This window comes from Pyrgilauda ruficollis, unplaced genomic scaffold, assembly GCF_017590135.1.
Source record: "Pyrgilauda ruficollis isolate IOZ18807 unplaced genomic scaffold, ASM1759013v1 scaffold14, whole genome shotgun sequence".
Lineage (NCBI taxonomy): Eukaryota > Metazoa > Chordata > Aves > Passeriformes > Passeridae > Pyrgilauda > Pyrgilauda ruficollis.
This window is the reverse complement of record NW_024512543.1, coordinates 10318311-10334404: the sequence shown is the minus strand read 5'-3', so window position 1 is coordinate 10334404 and position 16094 is coordinate 10318311. Positions and strand designations below refer to the sequence as shown.

At 34.2% G+C, this 16094-nt stretch overlaps 1 protein-coding gene across 3 annotated transcripts in view; it reads right to left on the bottom strand.

Annotated features, from left to right (window-relative positions):
- Positions 1 to 16094, bottom strand: part of FUT8 (fucosyltransferase 8) — an 80231-nt gene that overhangs the window by 35924 nt on the left and 28213 nt on the right. For 2 of the 3 annotated variants that reach the window (XM_041460059.1, XM_041460058.1), the window contains exons 4-7: positions 10916 to 11047; positions 9120 to 9540; positions 686 to 801; positions 374 to 542 (exon numbers count right to left, since the gene is read on the bottom strand). In XM_041460059.1, the coding sequence (XP_041315993.1) occupies positions 374 to 542; positions 686 to 801; positions 9120 to 9322 (488 nt within the window). In that variant the 5' untranslated portion in view covers positions 9323 to 9540; positions 10916 to 11047. The remainder of the gene's footprint in view (positions 1 to 373; positions 543 to 685; positions 802 to 9119; positions 9541 to 10915; positions 11048 to 16094) is intronic. The other variant, XM_041460060.1, reaches the window with a different exon arrangement.

Below are 16094 nucleotides of genomic sequence, written 5' to 3'. Positions count from 1 at the left end.
CTTGCTTTATTACAGATGTTCACATATAGAGATCACAGCTTTTTTCAGGGCATTGATTTAAGGTATTGTATTTAGTTAATTCAACTATTTTTGTGTAACTGTTTACTGATGAGACACAAACTGTCATTGCAATCCTGTTGGGAGCAGAGTTATAATATGCTTAAAGACAGATGTCACTGAATTTTTAACAGTTCCTGGATTAATTTTGTTCAGCACAAACAAAACTCATACAGAACATTTTAATATAATACAAAAGGCACTACAACAATAAAGAGGCCTGATGATTGACAACAATGAAAAATATAATTGCCACACGTCTTTGAACAACACAGTGACAGTTAAATTAAAGGTCAGAACCAACGAATGGAAGTACCTTTCCTGATGACCCAAATCAGACAGAAATTCATCAATGCGTGTTTGCAGCTCACTTCCTTCTAGATTTTTTAACTTCTTCAGTTCACTCTGGAGGAAAAACCAAAGTTCCTTAGCCCCATTTTCAATCCTCCTTCTCAGTATTTCGTGGTCTTTTCCAAGGCCTTCTACTATTAAAATAAAAAAAAAAAAAAGGCATAAAAGCATCAGTACTTGCAGCTGAATTACTTGTTAAGAAGCCAATACATCTGTGATATGAAATATCAAAACATCAAAACTTGTTTTAGAATTAAAAGAAAAATTATCTACCAACCATCTCCTGTCTGCTTCTTATAGTTTTCTATCTGTTCTTTGGCCTTTAGAAGTTGCTCCTCTAAAGCATGTACCTTTCCTGCAGCTGGTCCCTGATCAATGGGACCATCTGGTATCCTAGGATACAGAAAATAAAGAAATTGCATTATTTATAAATAGAATTATTTGATAAATTATTTGCATTAACAATTCAGCTCTCCACTCATTTTTATTTCATACTGTTTTACTGATAAACTTTCATCAATTTCCTTAAAACCAGAAGAAATTAAACATATTAACATAAAGAAGATTTTAAAAGCACAATCCCATAGGAGAAAAACAGTGCACAACACAGCTGCAAGGAAATGCAGCCTGATCCTAAACTGTGTTTTTTACAAGACTTCCACTCACCAACAAGAACAATCCAAGGCTCTGCTTGTGAAAATAATATGGCAATTTAACTGTTAACCCAAACAAAGCCATTCTGCTCTTGAACCCTGGCCACAGCTTCTAGGAGAACCCGGCCTCCAGCACTTGATCTCCAGTTAAGTCTTCCTACACATCCACACAGGATCATTTCAGTGTATTGCCTGGACTCAGAAAAAGATCCAACCTTCTTAAATGTACCATTATCATGATTATTTTATGACAACTCTAGTATTCTAAAGTGTAGATCACCTAAAAAACCACCAGCAATTGTAACATCCATCTGTTAAATTTCTGATATGTGAGCACAGGAGAAGTATGGAAACACATATCCTGAAATCTATGAGCCATAAATCTGCCCTGAGGGCATTACTCAGTTTGTTCATCATCTCTACTTGAATTCATATATTAATAAAGCAAAATTATTAACGTTTAAAAATTAGATGCTAACTTCTTCTTGCCTTATAAATTTAATGCAGGGAAAATAAAAACCTTTTTCATTTCAAGAGAAATTACCCTTCTGGTTAAAAATTATTCCACATTTTATAAGGTTTTGTAAGAGCTGACCCCAGAAAGAAAAAGAGCAAGCAGACGTGCAATGGGAAGTTTTTAGAACTGCAACGAATACAGAATTCTTGCAGAACATGAAGATTCTTCCTTCATAAAGGAATACGAGCATAAAAAGAAACAGATATTCTCTCCGCACACAAACACACAGAGTTTCACAGCACCATACACAGGAAGAGTCCTTGACAGACAAAAGACGCCTCTGGCATAGAGAGAACAGTGGTTTGAAGGAGCACCTTCCCTGTAAAAAAGAAATGAAAGCATTCTAAATATCCCACTGAGATGCTATTTCTTTAATGTCTCTCAAGTCTGGATAACTAAATGCCGATAAAATTTCAGGGACTGATGAAAAGTTCATTTTCCCCAGAACAGCTGAAGAGAACAAATACCTGATGTGGGCATCAGAAAGATGCATCACATGAAGCAAAGCATTTAAGCATCTTTTTTCAGAAGGGAGCAGGAGAGGTGGAGGAAGAAGCTACATAGCCTGACAGAAATACAGTAAAAAAATTCTGCAGTCTTAAAGCTTCCTACTAAAGCTATCCTATCTCTATCCTACTGGGGATAATTAAATTACTGAAAAAAATATGTGTGTTCTAAAACTACAATGGTAAACAAAAGGGAATTATCATTAACTGTTCATACATCTGCTTTTTCATGCACTGATGGAACAAGCATGTCAGAATTGTGTAAAATATCCTAATCTTAAACATGAGCACTCCCTAAATATAATCAGTTTCAACAATCAATTTGTATATTTGTTTCTGCAACAAATGTGTTATATCCTACTGAGATAGAGGATTGGATTGCCATGTACAAGACAATACAAACTAGCCTTTAAAAACTATACTGAAAAACATTTACATTCCTACACTAATTTCAAACCACCAGATGGAAATGTGTTTGTGATCTGCCAGCTTGGTACCACAATTGGAATTGTGAAGTAACAACTAACCACAAAATTACCAGAAAAAAAATGAACAGTTTATCCCATACAAGTCACATACCCTAAAGGTAAGTCTGTGAAGAACAATAGGGTGAAAAGATAGAAAATCATTACCATAAGAAGTCTTGAGACACTGCACACATCCTCTTAGCATAAGTCTCTAAAGTAGCAATTAGAGAATCCTACAGAAGGATGGTTGTGGATGATATGAAAGAGGCACAGTAATGTTGATAATTTGATATAATTAAGATCCTAAAAAGAAAAGTACCATTTTGCCATTTAACATTCATCTTACTTTGGCACACTGCAATAAAAATTTTTATTATACTTAGACTGTTAGATAAAAGAGCTGGGATGGGGGATATTCTCTAAGCTAGTTGCTTAGACTTCCAAAAATCACATCTTTTTAGGATGCAACTAAGATAGCTTATTCTTTTTTTTCAGTTGTATCTCTACATCTGTTACCTCATCAGATTTGGAATTGCTGTCTTCCTCACTTTCATCCAGTCCCAAAATTAAGGAAAATATTCTTCTCTGCAACCAGCACAGCTTGGCAGTTATTACCCTCTACAAATACTTCAGCTGAGCTAGATATAACATTTGAGGGAAAAGTGTTTGAATTAAAATCCTTGTCTAGTCTCATGGCATCCTGTATGCAGGTATTCTGTATTCTGCACTTCTAGTGCTGAATATCCTACTAATTATGCATATTCATGAATAAGAATGCATATTGAGAAACAGAAATTCTTATGGGAAAAAAGATTCTTACCAAAGTCCTGACAACTATTTTACTCCTTAAAATATGAGAAGTGAGTTTAAAGTAAGTTCATCTAAACTAAGATGATTCTAAGCAGTAATAAAAAAACACATCAGAAAGCATCTAGTACAGACTATCCTTCACTTATTACTACGATAAGACTGTAATTAAGTTATGAACACAAAATAAACACCACTATAAGCCACTTAAATGGTCAATCAAGCTAATAAATGAAGTCTATTTCAATTCTCAATAGTTACAAGGTGTGATGTTTGCATGCTGCTTCCTACCATCTGATAGCAAATATAAATTATCTTTCCCATAATCAACTCATCAAATAAAGATATTACTGGATAACTTTAAACATCAAAAATCTTATGTTGCAGGGATAAGCTGTTTCTGCCTTGTCCCTTGTTAGTAATCCAGATTTAAAAAAAAATAATTCTGTGTACATAATCCATATGACTGAGGCCACTTTCTCATCACCTTCAGGTGCAATGACAAAGGGGCAATGACAAAGCAATGGATGTCTAGTCTGGATCTCTGAAGGCAAAAAGAACCCCTTAAAAATTAATCATAGTGACATTCAATTTAGCTAGAAGAACTGCCATACTGTGTAAAATAATTGTAAAAATAGTTTTTAAAAACCCATAAATTATAAAAACCATTCTAACCTTTTCCTATTTCCAAGATATCTAAAAGGTTACAATAATTTATCAGCAAAAGGAAAAATGTAAGATTTCACAAGTTCATACTCAAATACTTTCTCATTCTTTCATTTATGTCCAAGTTCTTTGTAAGGAGCTGGAAGGTTTATAACTGACTAAAGCCACATTATGATTGCCTTTTTCCCTCTCACTTTTTTCTTTTCCCCAAGAAGAAAATCATGTTCAATTATTAATGATCACTAGCACACACAAAGAAAAAGAATACAGGCTGTCACTTCATCCTCCTTACATAAAACTTCCTCAGTAAATAAAACTGAAAGAAAAGAGTCAGTGTTATCTGCAAATAAAAGGCAAGCATATCCCTTATCAATTTAGATCAGCACAGCCCTGATCAGCACTGATTTATATCCACTGCATGTCTTCCTTCTCTTAACTCAGAATTGCACAAAAAACCAGTAAAAAGAGCAGAGGTAGCCACCATTTAGTTCAATTATCTTCATTTTTCCCACAGTGACCTGTGCAATACCCTCAGCTTCAAACTTGAGCTATTTTAAATACATACAGTAGGAAACTGTACTTTAATATTTAAATTTTTATCAACCCAAAACTATTCTTCTATCCAAGCCTCTTTATTGTTTTCTACAGGTTTAAAAGACCCAAAAACTGCCCAGAGTAATTGACAGAACTACTTTAAGAGAGTTGCTTATGATTAATTGATCTTGAGTTTGGATTCTCCACCAGCTACATTAAAGCACCTCTAGTGCTCTTTCAAAATTAAATCTGATCTCTTCTTTCTGAAGCTACACTCAGAACTGTAAGAATAATGTGTAGGTGTTTGGTTTTATGTGTTTGATGACATTTTGCCCTTTTCCACCTCTGTTCTGCTTTATAACACACGCTTTTAATTCAGAGTAAGAAACAGGTTACCATATTTATCAAAATAATTGCACGCTCTACAAAATGCAATATTTAAAAGACTCTAGGAAGCAAATATAGTCCAAATGTGATGTAGTCATAATATGAACACAGTATGAATCCATTTAACAAGATTCTCTATTTTCCTAAGGAGAACTCTGAAATTACTGGTTCCTAAACTGCCAGGTTTATCTTCAATCAAAATACCCTAAAATAAAACATTTGACTACCACCCAGTAATACATAAAGAAGCACATGAATACTATGAAGCATTCATGTATTGCAAAAATAAAGAAAGCCTAGGATGAAGGCATACACAGCTTCACAGTTTCCATCCAAGAAAATGGGACATTACAAAAGGTGTAATTTTCAGCTCTCCTATTCCTAAAAGCCTTGTATCATCCATATGCAACAGGGACAGTCTTTAGAAGTCATATCATAATCCTAATAGTAAGCACAACTTTTAGGTAAAACTGCTGGTTTTAGGAAACAACATTATGTAATACTTTGATTTGATTATTACTTCCTCTCAAGTTTCCCTTAAATAACTACAAAAATTATAGTAAAGATTTCCAGTTTTGCAGTCACACCTACTACACCTGTAATAAGTGTCCTTCCAGGTCTACTGGATATAGAATAGTGAAAAAACAACCTATAAAAAACTCAGATTTATTATTATTTTACACTCATGAAATCTAGAATGCTTCTAAAATCAATCCAGATCTGCTCACACAGTATTGTTTATAATCCTATACAGACTATGGTAACTCTCCCAACTCACTGCACTACAATATTTGTGCACATAATTTCTAAAACTCAGACACTACAAAACACCTTTAATTCCATTTATCTTCTGCTTCATTAACATACATCTGTGCCTCTTTCTAGCCCACAAGCAAGGTTTTTACAAAGCATCATACAGGCAAAAGTATAGTAACTTCTCACCTAATATACCACATAAACTATGTGGTATATTAGGTGAGAAGTTACTATACTTAAATATAAATATACTTTAAATATACCACAAAAACTATGTGGTACCTGATCCAATTTCAAGTAATCAGAAGTGCACCACAAAAGTGTACTCAGTTCCTAAAGGAATTTTTTTTTTTTATTTCAGGCCATTTACAAAAAGATGTGACTGTTTCAACTTGCACTCTTGCAAAAGTACATCTTAGAAAATAAGTATCAAAAAATATTCTCACCAAAAATCCTTGCAAAAATATGAGCTACTCTTAACCAATATGGGTAATAAATTAGAAATATTTTAAAAATCATAAATTTGTAAGAACATATTTTTTGAAATCAAACATAAAAACAGTTGCAGTGGGTGGGAACCAGAATAACCCAAACAAGTACCTACCCCTGCCCTACAACTCTAATTCTATTCCTTACACATCTTGTGTGAAAAGAAGCAAGCAGGAGAAAATTACAAAATCAATATCATAGAGGAAAAAAGGGTTAAGAAAGATTTTATAAAACCTTTTCACAGATATGATCTTTGTCAAGTTTGAATGGTTGGCGTTGCATGCACACAAGGTATGTTTCATAGGGTAGATCTTTGGTTTTCTTTTTTGTTGTTGTCTTTGGGGATGAGGGGCTGCTACATACTGGCAGCAAAGGAGGATTCAAATCTCAGGGTGGAAAGATCACTTCTTGTCATTGCATGTTGGCATTCATAGAGAGATTCAAACAAGCACAGTCCGGCTCCTGTTTTCAACCATCCCAGAAGACCGACGCTTTTGTCAGGTGATAAGGAAGTCTGAAGAGTCTCAGGAACCCATTATAATGGGAAAGTCCAGTCCAGGCAATTGAAATGTACTGAAATGCATTCTACCATTTCAATTAACAATTAAAGATGAAATATCAATTTTCTATAACTTCAAAATGGAAACTGAAAAACAACTTACACTTTTATTAAACTACTAATTCTTGTAACCACACCTGCCTTTTGCCCCTTTCTGCCTGCCCTAGCTAGCTATTATTAATAGCACAACTATTCACTATGATAATTTTCTAACATCCACAAAACTTCTTTGCCCACCAAGTTAAATTCTGTTAACTTGGAGCTTTTTACCAGGCAAAAGTTTTATCTAATAGTACCAAAATACTTTCACTAGTATAGTTAAGCAGATGTTTGTCTATTGTTCCAATTTTACAGGTAGACACTTTCATCTTGTATAAACTCCTCCACAAGTAACTTTAAGATCTTATTTTGAATATTCCTAATTTCAGGAATTATCTTAGCCCTGTTGCATACCATAATATATTCTCTGGCTTAACCACAAAATTTTTAGTGTTCTGTTTTGTTCTCTAGATACAAAATCTTAGTGGAAAAGGGCAGCAAAACCAAGTTTTTACCTCATGCCTGTTATGAGCTCTGTTGATGTAGAGTGTTGTCTTACTACTCAGATTTAACTGACACTATCAGTAATTGGAGTTTCCAGTACAACACAAAATATTCTAGCAATTAAATCATATTCAAATAATAGTTCCAGTCTTTCCGTCTTTGATCAGTAAAGCCTAAAATAAATTACATCTTTATGTTAAGATGTAAACTGGAACAATAGTAATATTTTCTGTCTAATTGGATCTCTGAAGTTAAGAGGTGTTTTGTTTCTATAATGTATGCTCACAGCAGCAGTGATCTCTTCCAGGACACAGAACTCAATCCATGGACTGCTGGTTAATGCTTCATTTTAAACAGACACACTGCTACAAAACTATAAATGGGACAGTTTTAAAGCTAACAGCTATTTTCAACACAGCTTATTCTGCCTGGCAAACAAAGAAATGAGATACTGAAATTCTGTACCACATTATAATATAATACTTTAATAACACAGGTTGACCAGGATATTTCTAAAACCTATTTGTGATGTTTCTATGTAAACACTACCAAGGACTCGGCACAGTAAAAATAATGAAAAGGCCCTATATTGTCATGCATCATTTCCCTCAAAGTCCAGTATTTCACTAGTCTCATGACTTCCAGCAAAAAAACGTGCCTGAAATCTTCCAGTCGCAAGCTGGCTCACTCCTGGAGAGCACTGACTACTGAACCTGGACATGAGTGTCTGTTCAAATGGTATTTAAAGTCATTTAGGCTTTCTCATGCCAGAATTCCAGATTCTCCTGTGGTTATGATATACAAACACTCTGAGGAAATTCTCAGAAATATTGTTAAACAACATATTTCCAAAGAAGCTGAATGGAGGCCAGTGAACACAGTTTTGCATCTAATTCCTGCATCCTGACACCTTTAATGGAATCATAGAGAAGGAATGTGGAAATACTGTAGCATGTTTAAAGTAGATATAAACTGAGGTTTTTCTTTTCATAAAGCATGGAAAATTATCAACAGCATAAGCTATTACTTAAACCTTGCCCACCAAAAATGTAATATTTATCTGAATATAGATCTTCCACTAAAGGTTAGTGAAATATTGAAAGGTATTTAGAAAAATCATGACTGCCTAAAATTTAGTTTAGCCTCTACTTAGCATCTCCTGCCTCCATCTTGAGCAGTAAACAGCACTCTGCCACCAGTAAAATCATATACTTTCTTCTAGCCACTGTGTAATTTGAATGGGCTATATTTCAATGACTGTGCCATTGTAAAAAAGGAGATGATCCTACTGTTTTACAAGTGTTTCTACAAGTTTAGCAGCAAGGCAATGAAGAAAACTTAGATAAAAGAATTTGTATAATGCAGCAATCTATTGCAGATCATCTTCAGCAAGTCAGCATTTATCTTCAACAAGCTGTACAAATGTTTTCAGCAATTTTAAAATGAGCTCTTCCAATTCTTGCATGCAGAAGTATAAAGAACTAGATGTTCTAATTTGTATGAATGTCATAATAATTGCACTTGTTTGAAGTTGGCATTGAGGGGTGAATCACCTACAGAACTCTGTTACCGTGACAGTAACACTTCCACACCATTAAATGACTCTTAAGTAATGATTACATTAGACCAGAACTAAATGTACATCATTTATTTAAAGGTTTTGCAATGTTTTCATCTACTTATAGCACAGATTAAAACACTTATATATACTTTTAAATGTGAAATATAATTTTGCAAAAACTCCCACAAACAACCCTTGCAATTTAAATTCTGCTATTTCATATTTCAAACATTTTCTGAGCAATTTTAATTACTTTGAGATCCTACCTGAGAGATTCTGCCATGCGCCTTAAGTCTTCATTTTGCTGCTTTAACCGTTCCAGCTTAGCAAGGATCTTGGACAGCTCCCGACTGGAGTGATCCGGGTGCTCGCTATCTCGTACCAGGTGCCCACCAATATAGAACAGCAAAGTTCCCCAGGCAAAGAGGATGAGCATAATCCAACGCCAGGAACCAGTCCATGGCCGCATTTTCAGAAGTTCAATTCACTCCAGAGCTGCTTCCACTCACAAAATAGCAAACATTTTCTTAGCTTGTACAAAGGTGGACAATTCCAGCTCCTCTGCTTCAACACATTGTACCAGAGAAAAATTATTTTCAGTGTTTGTCTTACTGCAACTCCTTAAAGAAGATTCTTATAAGGCTGTACATAGAAAGCATTAATATTGCATCATTCTTCATTTATATTCTGTGGGAAAAAATAAAAATAAATCTGAAATTATAATTCTGATATGTAAAAACATAGTGGACTGCAACTGAGCTAAATGTATTGTCATTAAAATTCAAGAGTGACAATAGACAATGTTACTGCTTTCTGTCACAGAGACAAAGAAAAAAGCTTTTAACTTTCCACAGAACATTATGCTGAATTCACGAATGAATGATAAAGACTATGCAATTAATCTTGGCTTTGAAACAGACAGAAGAAATGTTGCTTTTTATAAGAGAAATATTTACCATTTCATGTGTAATGTTTCAGACATTAAAATAGCTTATAAGTCACTCTGGTACTTAAAAGTCACTCCTTTACTATCAACAAATAGCTTTTATTTAAGTACAAATACAGCTTCAGTTTTTTCACTTTCATTACCTTTCTTCTCTATTTTTATCATGACTGCCACTCTAACAAATGAGTTATAGCCGTTTTAACAGTATATTCTGTTATTTGCATGCATTTAAAAATCACGCAGGACTTTAGAAACACTTCTCTGCTGCTGCAAAACTATCAAAACTATTTTGACAAGTTGTTATTATTAAAACTATTAAAAAAAAGAAAAAAATGCTCCAAAGGTAATACCTTCTGTCACAAAAAAACCACCATGCCATTTTAAAAAATGCAAAATCACCTAATTTTCTACTTGGTAAAATTCATTCTACTAGGGAACAAATTTCCCCATCTATCTAGATCAAATTTTAACTGACAGCAGGTCCAGAGTCTTCTTTAAGTACTTCTCCCTTCTCTTCCTCTTTCTCAGCAATGTAACATTTTTACCTTTTTTAAAGAGCACATATATGCACATATATGCCATTCTGACACAATTTTCAAAGTAACCTATTTTTTGAAATCTCAAATCTCTAAATCCATGGTATTTCCTCTGAGATACCATCCATATCTACCTTCTCCCAAATTATTCTTTTCTGTTTGATCCTTCTTTCACCTTAACTTCATTTTAATTTCATTTAGTTATTTTGCTCTGTTCCCACTCATTTGAAGTCTAGAGCAAAATCTTCCAAATTGCAATAATTTCCAAACTCATCCAGTTATGGAAATATGCCTGGAGCACACAATTCCAGATACAGTAACTCTAACCTTGAAAATGCTTGTGTGAAAATGCTGAAAAATTTCTCAAGTTATCTTGAGAAGAGGGGTAGTTTGTATACGTCCTAAGAGGCAAAAAAAAAATCCACTTATGGCTAGTAAGATGGGCACAGGGGTAGTTTGTATACGTCCTAAGAGGCAAAAAAAAAAATCCACTTATGACTAGTAAGATGGGGCACAATTGTTTATAGAGTACTTTGCAAGCAGTCTGTTTTTCATAAAATATAAGCTTAAGCAGACTCACAAATCAGGTATCTTCTTCATCAGAGGCAGTGTTGGTCTGTCTCAAACAACAGTGTTAGCAGATCAGACAATCAAAAATCCACAAAATTGATATAAGAAGTCATCAGGAACAGATGGTATCCTTCCAACAGTTCTAAAGAAGTTAAAGAATGCGATAGTTTAATTATTAACAGAGGTGTGCAGCTTCTTACTCTTAACGACTTTGTAGCAAAGGAATGGAAAATTTAAAACATAAACTGAATTATTTCTAAGGTCTACAGCATAGAACCCTGCAATTACAGACCAGGAAAAAAATATATTTGTGTCAGCCAAACTGGCAGAAATAAAAAGATGAAATAAATCTGCAGACATAAGGATGAAAGTAATCAAAGTAAAAAAGTACTAACATTACTTTTAGAAAGACAAATTGTGCCCCATAAAAGTACTAAAATTACTTTTAGAAAGACAAATTCTGCCCCATAAATTTATTAAAGTTCCTCTGAAGATGTAAGCACACACACAGGCAAGACAGAGCCAGTTCTAATTGTTACATAATTGATTTGGTCAATGTGGATTTTCAAATGGCATATAACAAGATTCCCAAATTGTTCCAAAAACCTAAGCTGGATGGAAAAAGAAAGATTGTCATGTGAGTGCCCACCCCATAGAAGAGAAGAAATGCACAGTAAGACCAGACAATCAGTTTAAGTGGAAAGTGTGAGTAGGGACCTCTCTGAACTCAGGGCAGATTCTGTACAGCTTGACATATTCCTAAGTGTTTGGAAGAAAACAAGGTGAAACATGAGGTGAAAAAGTCTGACAGCAATGATCTGGAGGCCATCAAGATGTTTAATGAGGAAAAAATCAAAAATGGGGAAAAAAACAGTTCATCAGTGTGCAGAGTTGTGTATAAATGACCTTTGGGCCCATTATGAATGGGCTTTAGCTGGAATTGGTAATTCTATGAAATATCAGTTCAGCATTGGGTTAAATGCAACAGTCCTCACAGGTTTTATCAGATTTCTATCAATCTCTGAACATGTCACCGTTCTTTTCATAAGTTAGGTCACAGTAGAGTTAAATATAAAGTACAGATGCCAAACTAGCTGAGTGAATAGGAAGAACATTCTGAAAAAACCATTAGAAAGCCTGTATCTCAAATGTGGTGTATCTAACTACACATGAGTTCCGACAGCACTTAACTATCAACTCTGTACTGTAATGTGGTTTTCACACTAATTCTTTTATTTCATACTGTTCTGGAGATGCAAAATGTCAACGTATTTGACATTTTGTCAAAGTATTTGACATTCTAGGGACAAGATATCCAGTGTCCCTGGATGTGCCCTCCCTGGAGGAGTTCAAAGCCAGGCTGGATGGGACTTTGAGCAACCTGTTCTAGTGGCATCCTTGGTCATGGAACTAGATGATCTTTTAAGGTTCCTTCCAACCAAACCATTCTATATTCTGTGATTAATTATTTCAAAATTCACAGAAGATCTTTATATAAATCAAAACAAAGGAAAAATCAACAGATTTTTAAAACTGTTCAATTTTTATAGCTTGTCCCTGGTTTCTGAAAGATCTCCACATGCAGACACCACATATGCCACAGCTATCTGCCTGACAAAGTCAAGACGTAATGTCAATATTTATACTTGTTTAATTTTCCACAGCTGTTCATGAGGTTTCATACTGTAAACTAAATTCAAGACTGCCAAGATTGAAAGTATGAGACTTGAGTTAGAAAAACACCCCACAGCAGCAGCCCACAAATGCAGCAATTCAAACCCCTCACGGATCATAACATGGCTATTAACACCATCTGACACTGAACATCTAAATAAGAGTCCACCAAACTTAAAAGGTGGGGCAGAGCAGTAACAATAAATATATTTTATTAAGCGGGAGACAGAAAAGTACCTAAATAGCAGTTGTTAGTGTTATTATAAATTTATGCTATAATTATATAGTGAAGGTCCTTCATCTGAGAATATTATGTTAGTTTTATTTTACCAGAGAAAACCATGAATTTTAATTCAGTAGTTACTTATCCCCTGAGATTTACCAGGATTTCTTGTCTTACATTTGATTAGATTTACCCCTAAACTTGCATTTTCCAGGGTATAAATACATTACATAGCATATTGGTAATTAGCTAATTTTTTTCCTTCAGTTTTAGAATAGTTCTTGTTTCCTTTCTAGGGGATCCTGAGAATGGTTGACTACATTCTTGCAATGTTGCTCTTTAAAATAATGTTAAAAAAAATCTCTCATCTCTTTCAAAAGGCTTACCCTGGATATATGAAAAAGAATGTGTTCCTCTATTCTTCCCAGCACCTCTAGAGCACTCTTTCAAGCTAATTTTCTTAACAAATTTCATCACTACACACAGTATCCCTCAGATAAATCATCTCCCATTTTAAGAGCCCAGCTAGCAACCACAGAAATCCCAGTCACAGGTGCTAGGTATGGATGGAAAGGGAAAGCCCAGTAGAAGCAGTAGCTTCCATTAGTATAGCAAATCAAAGCCAGCTTTAATGTCAGTATCAGTGTGGGACTGCAGATGCCACAGTGATATTGGTAACTTTCAGTCATCCCTCAATGCGTGCTTGTAAAGACACAACTTTTAGCTGCCATGAAATAAACCAATTTGGTATGACATTAACGGTGCAAAATCTTCCATATACAAAATGAAAAGGTCTCCTGGTTCCGTGAGAAACAAGTTGAAGAGACTACAGATATCTATAAAATTTTCTCAACATAATGAGAAATAAACAGCACACTCATGTTGATTAAAATGAATGCTTTTTGGTTTTAAATGTAGAAGTTCTCTATCGCTCCTTACAAATTGATTTTTTACTTCAGCTACTAAAGACTTCAAACCAATATGAGGAAAAGGTTTTGTAGAATAAGAATGAAATAATATTAAAAGCAAATGCTGAGTTGAAAGCATCACGTACAGTAAGCTATTTTTCAGGTTTAATTGAATCTTGTAGGTTTATTACAAAAAGTCACTAAAAATGTGCAGCATTATCTAATGAAACAAAATAGATCTGGTAAGTAGTGGCTACCATAAATCATTGGGAATACATAATGTTCAATGCATCAGTTGAATGAAAAATAGCACTGTGAGAAAGGAACCCAAGTTAAAATTTATTCATTGTAAGTGCACAGCACAGAAAATGTGGTTACTGTCACAAACTTATTTAGACTCCATGAAGAGGAGAAAGAATATTTACCTAAAATAAGGGTCTGCTTCAAGCCTTAACTGGGAAATCAAATTGTGCATACTACACATGTAAGCCACAGTTGATTGTAAGAATGTGAAAATGTTTTGTTGCCAAATTAACAGGAAAAATTTGGTTAAAAAACAACATTGCTGCAATGGAATGCACTGAATGACTAAGTGAAAACAACTAAATGAAGCATAGCACCAATACCTTAATGAGAAATAATGTGCATCCATGTTGAAGTCATTTTGCTGTAGCAAAAATGATTAATAAAAAAAAAAAAAAGAAAAAAAATACTACCTTTCTTCATCTTGCTCCCACAAAACCTTCAAGTTATTTTAAAGTCCTAAAAGGTACTTAAGAATTAAAAAATTGAATAGCTCAATACTATATAATTTCAAATGAAAGGGCATCTTCTATGGCTTAAATAAGGTTCTTTTTCATGTACTATTTCAAACATGCTTTCAATAGTAAATTCAGTGACGCAGTGTATATTTTCTCCTTGTGTATTTTCGCTTCCTACAGAATTACGGCCTCAGAATAGCATTATGATTTTTCTTGGCAATGTACAGTTTCAAGTTATTTTAGATTAAATTCAAAGCAAACCAAGCAAGTCTACTTTTGGCTCAACCACCTACCGGCCTAGGAAAAAAGTGAACCTTATGTAAGCTGAAAAGGAGAAAATTACTCAAAAAGTAAAACACACACATCACTATAGATAACATATACAGGACTATATTTAAGGCATGTACATCACCTAAAATTGTACAATGTACAAAACATGAAATTCATTCCACTCTAAGAGCTATCACAATGACTTACCACTAACTGAGAAACACTCAAAAAGTATGTTACACCAGACATACAACTTAGATTGAACTCTCACAACATTGTCAGTTTCCCTTAAAAGTAAACTTAAACTAGTATTTTTAAGATTTCATATTTTTAATATTTCACTAACAAAAATTACCTTCTTAGGAAAGTATTCTACTCTAAGTAATGTTAGCCTCTTGTGCTCTCATAAAAATGAAAATTAAAACCAACTTTCTGATTCCAGTCCCTATTTAAGAATCATGTGATGGCACAGCCTCTGACAAAGGATTAGAGCCTAAGGAAATAATCCTTTTAGGATATTAAAATAAAACTAAGGATCAAAGGACAAAAGGAACAAGTAAATCCTTCTGTAGTGTTTGATAAAAATAAGCAAACCTTACAAATATTATTCATGGTGTATGCAATGCATTCTTTATGAAGACTTACACAGTAATTGAATCAAAATTCAATGTAAATGCATGTAACACAAGGCATTGCTGGTGTCTCATATGAACCGAATACTTGCTTTTCCCTCTTGGACCTGCCTAGAGTGATGTATCCCAAAACAGGATTTCTCTTTTCATGGCCACATTGCTCTGGCAGTCAGCAACCATTTTACAAGGACATAATATATCCAAACCTTTTTGCATCTATCTCTTTTCAAATTTACAAGCTCCTATCTTATATACAGAAATTCCTATTTTTCATCCTTTTTATGTTATTACACTTTATCCCATTCTACCACTGCAGTATACCATGTAAAAAACTCTTGTACATTTTTCTGACCCCATCAGAACCCTACTCTATTTTGTGACCTATATTTCATTATAAACTATTATATTTTGTGACATTGTCACTAGTGAAAACATCCAAGATGAATAACACATGTAATCCACTGCAATAACAGGGTCTCTCCTCCAGGTTGATACTCTTCCTTGCAGCACAAGTCCCTGTCACTTCATCCCTTCAGCTATTTCCTTTTCCAACAAATTATTCTATTTTTCATCCACAATTTCTCTCACTCAATACAGAACTTTCCATGTGCCAAGAAATGCTGAAAGGGATACATACACATTTTCTCCCCATCTGTGTTTCATTTGGAACTTGACCCCAGTGAAACAGTTAGTAAGTACACCCAAAATAACACAGATCAAA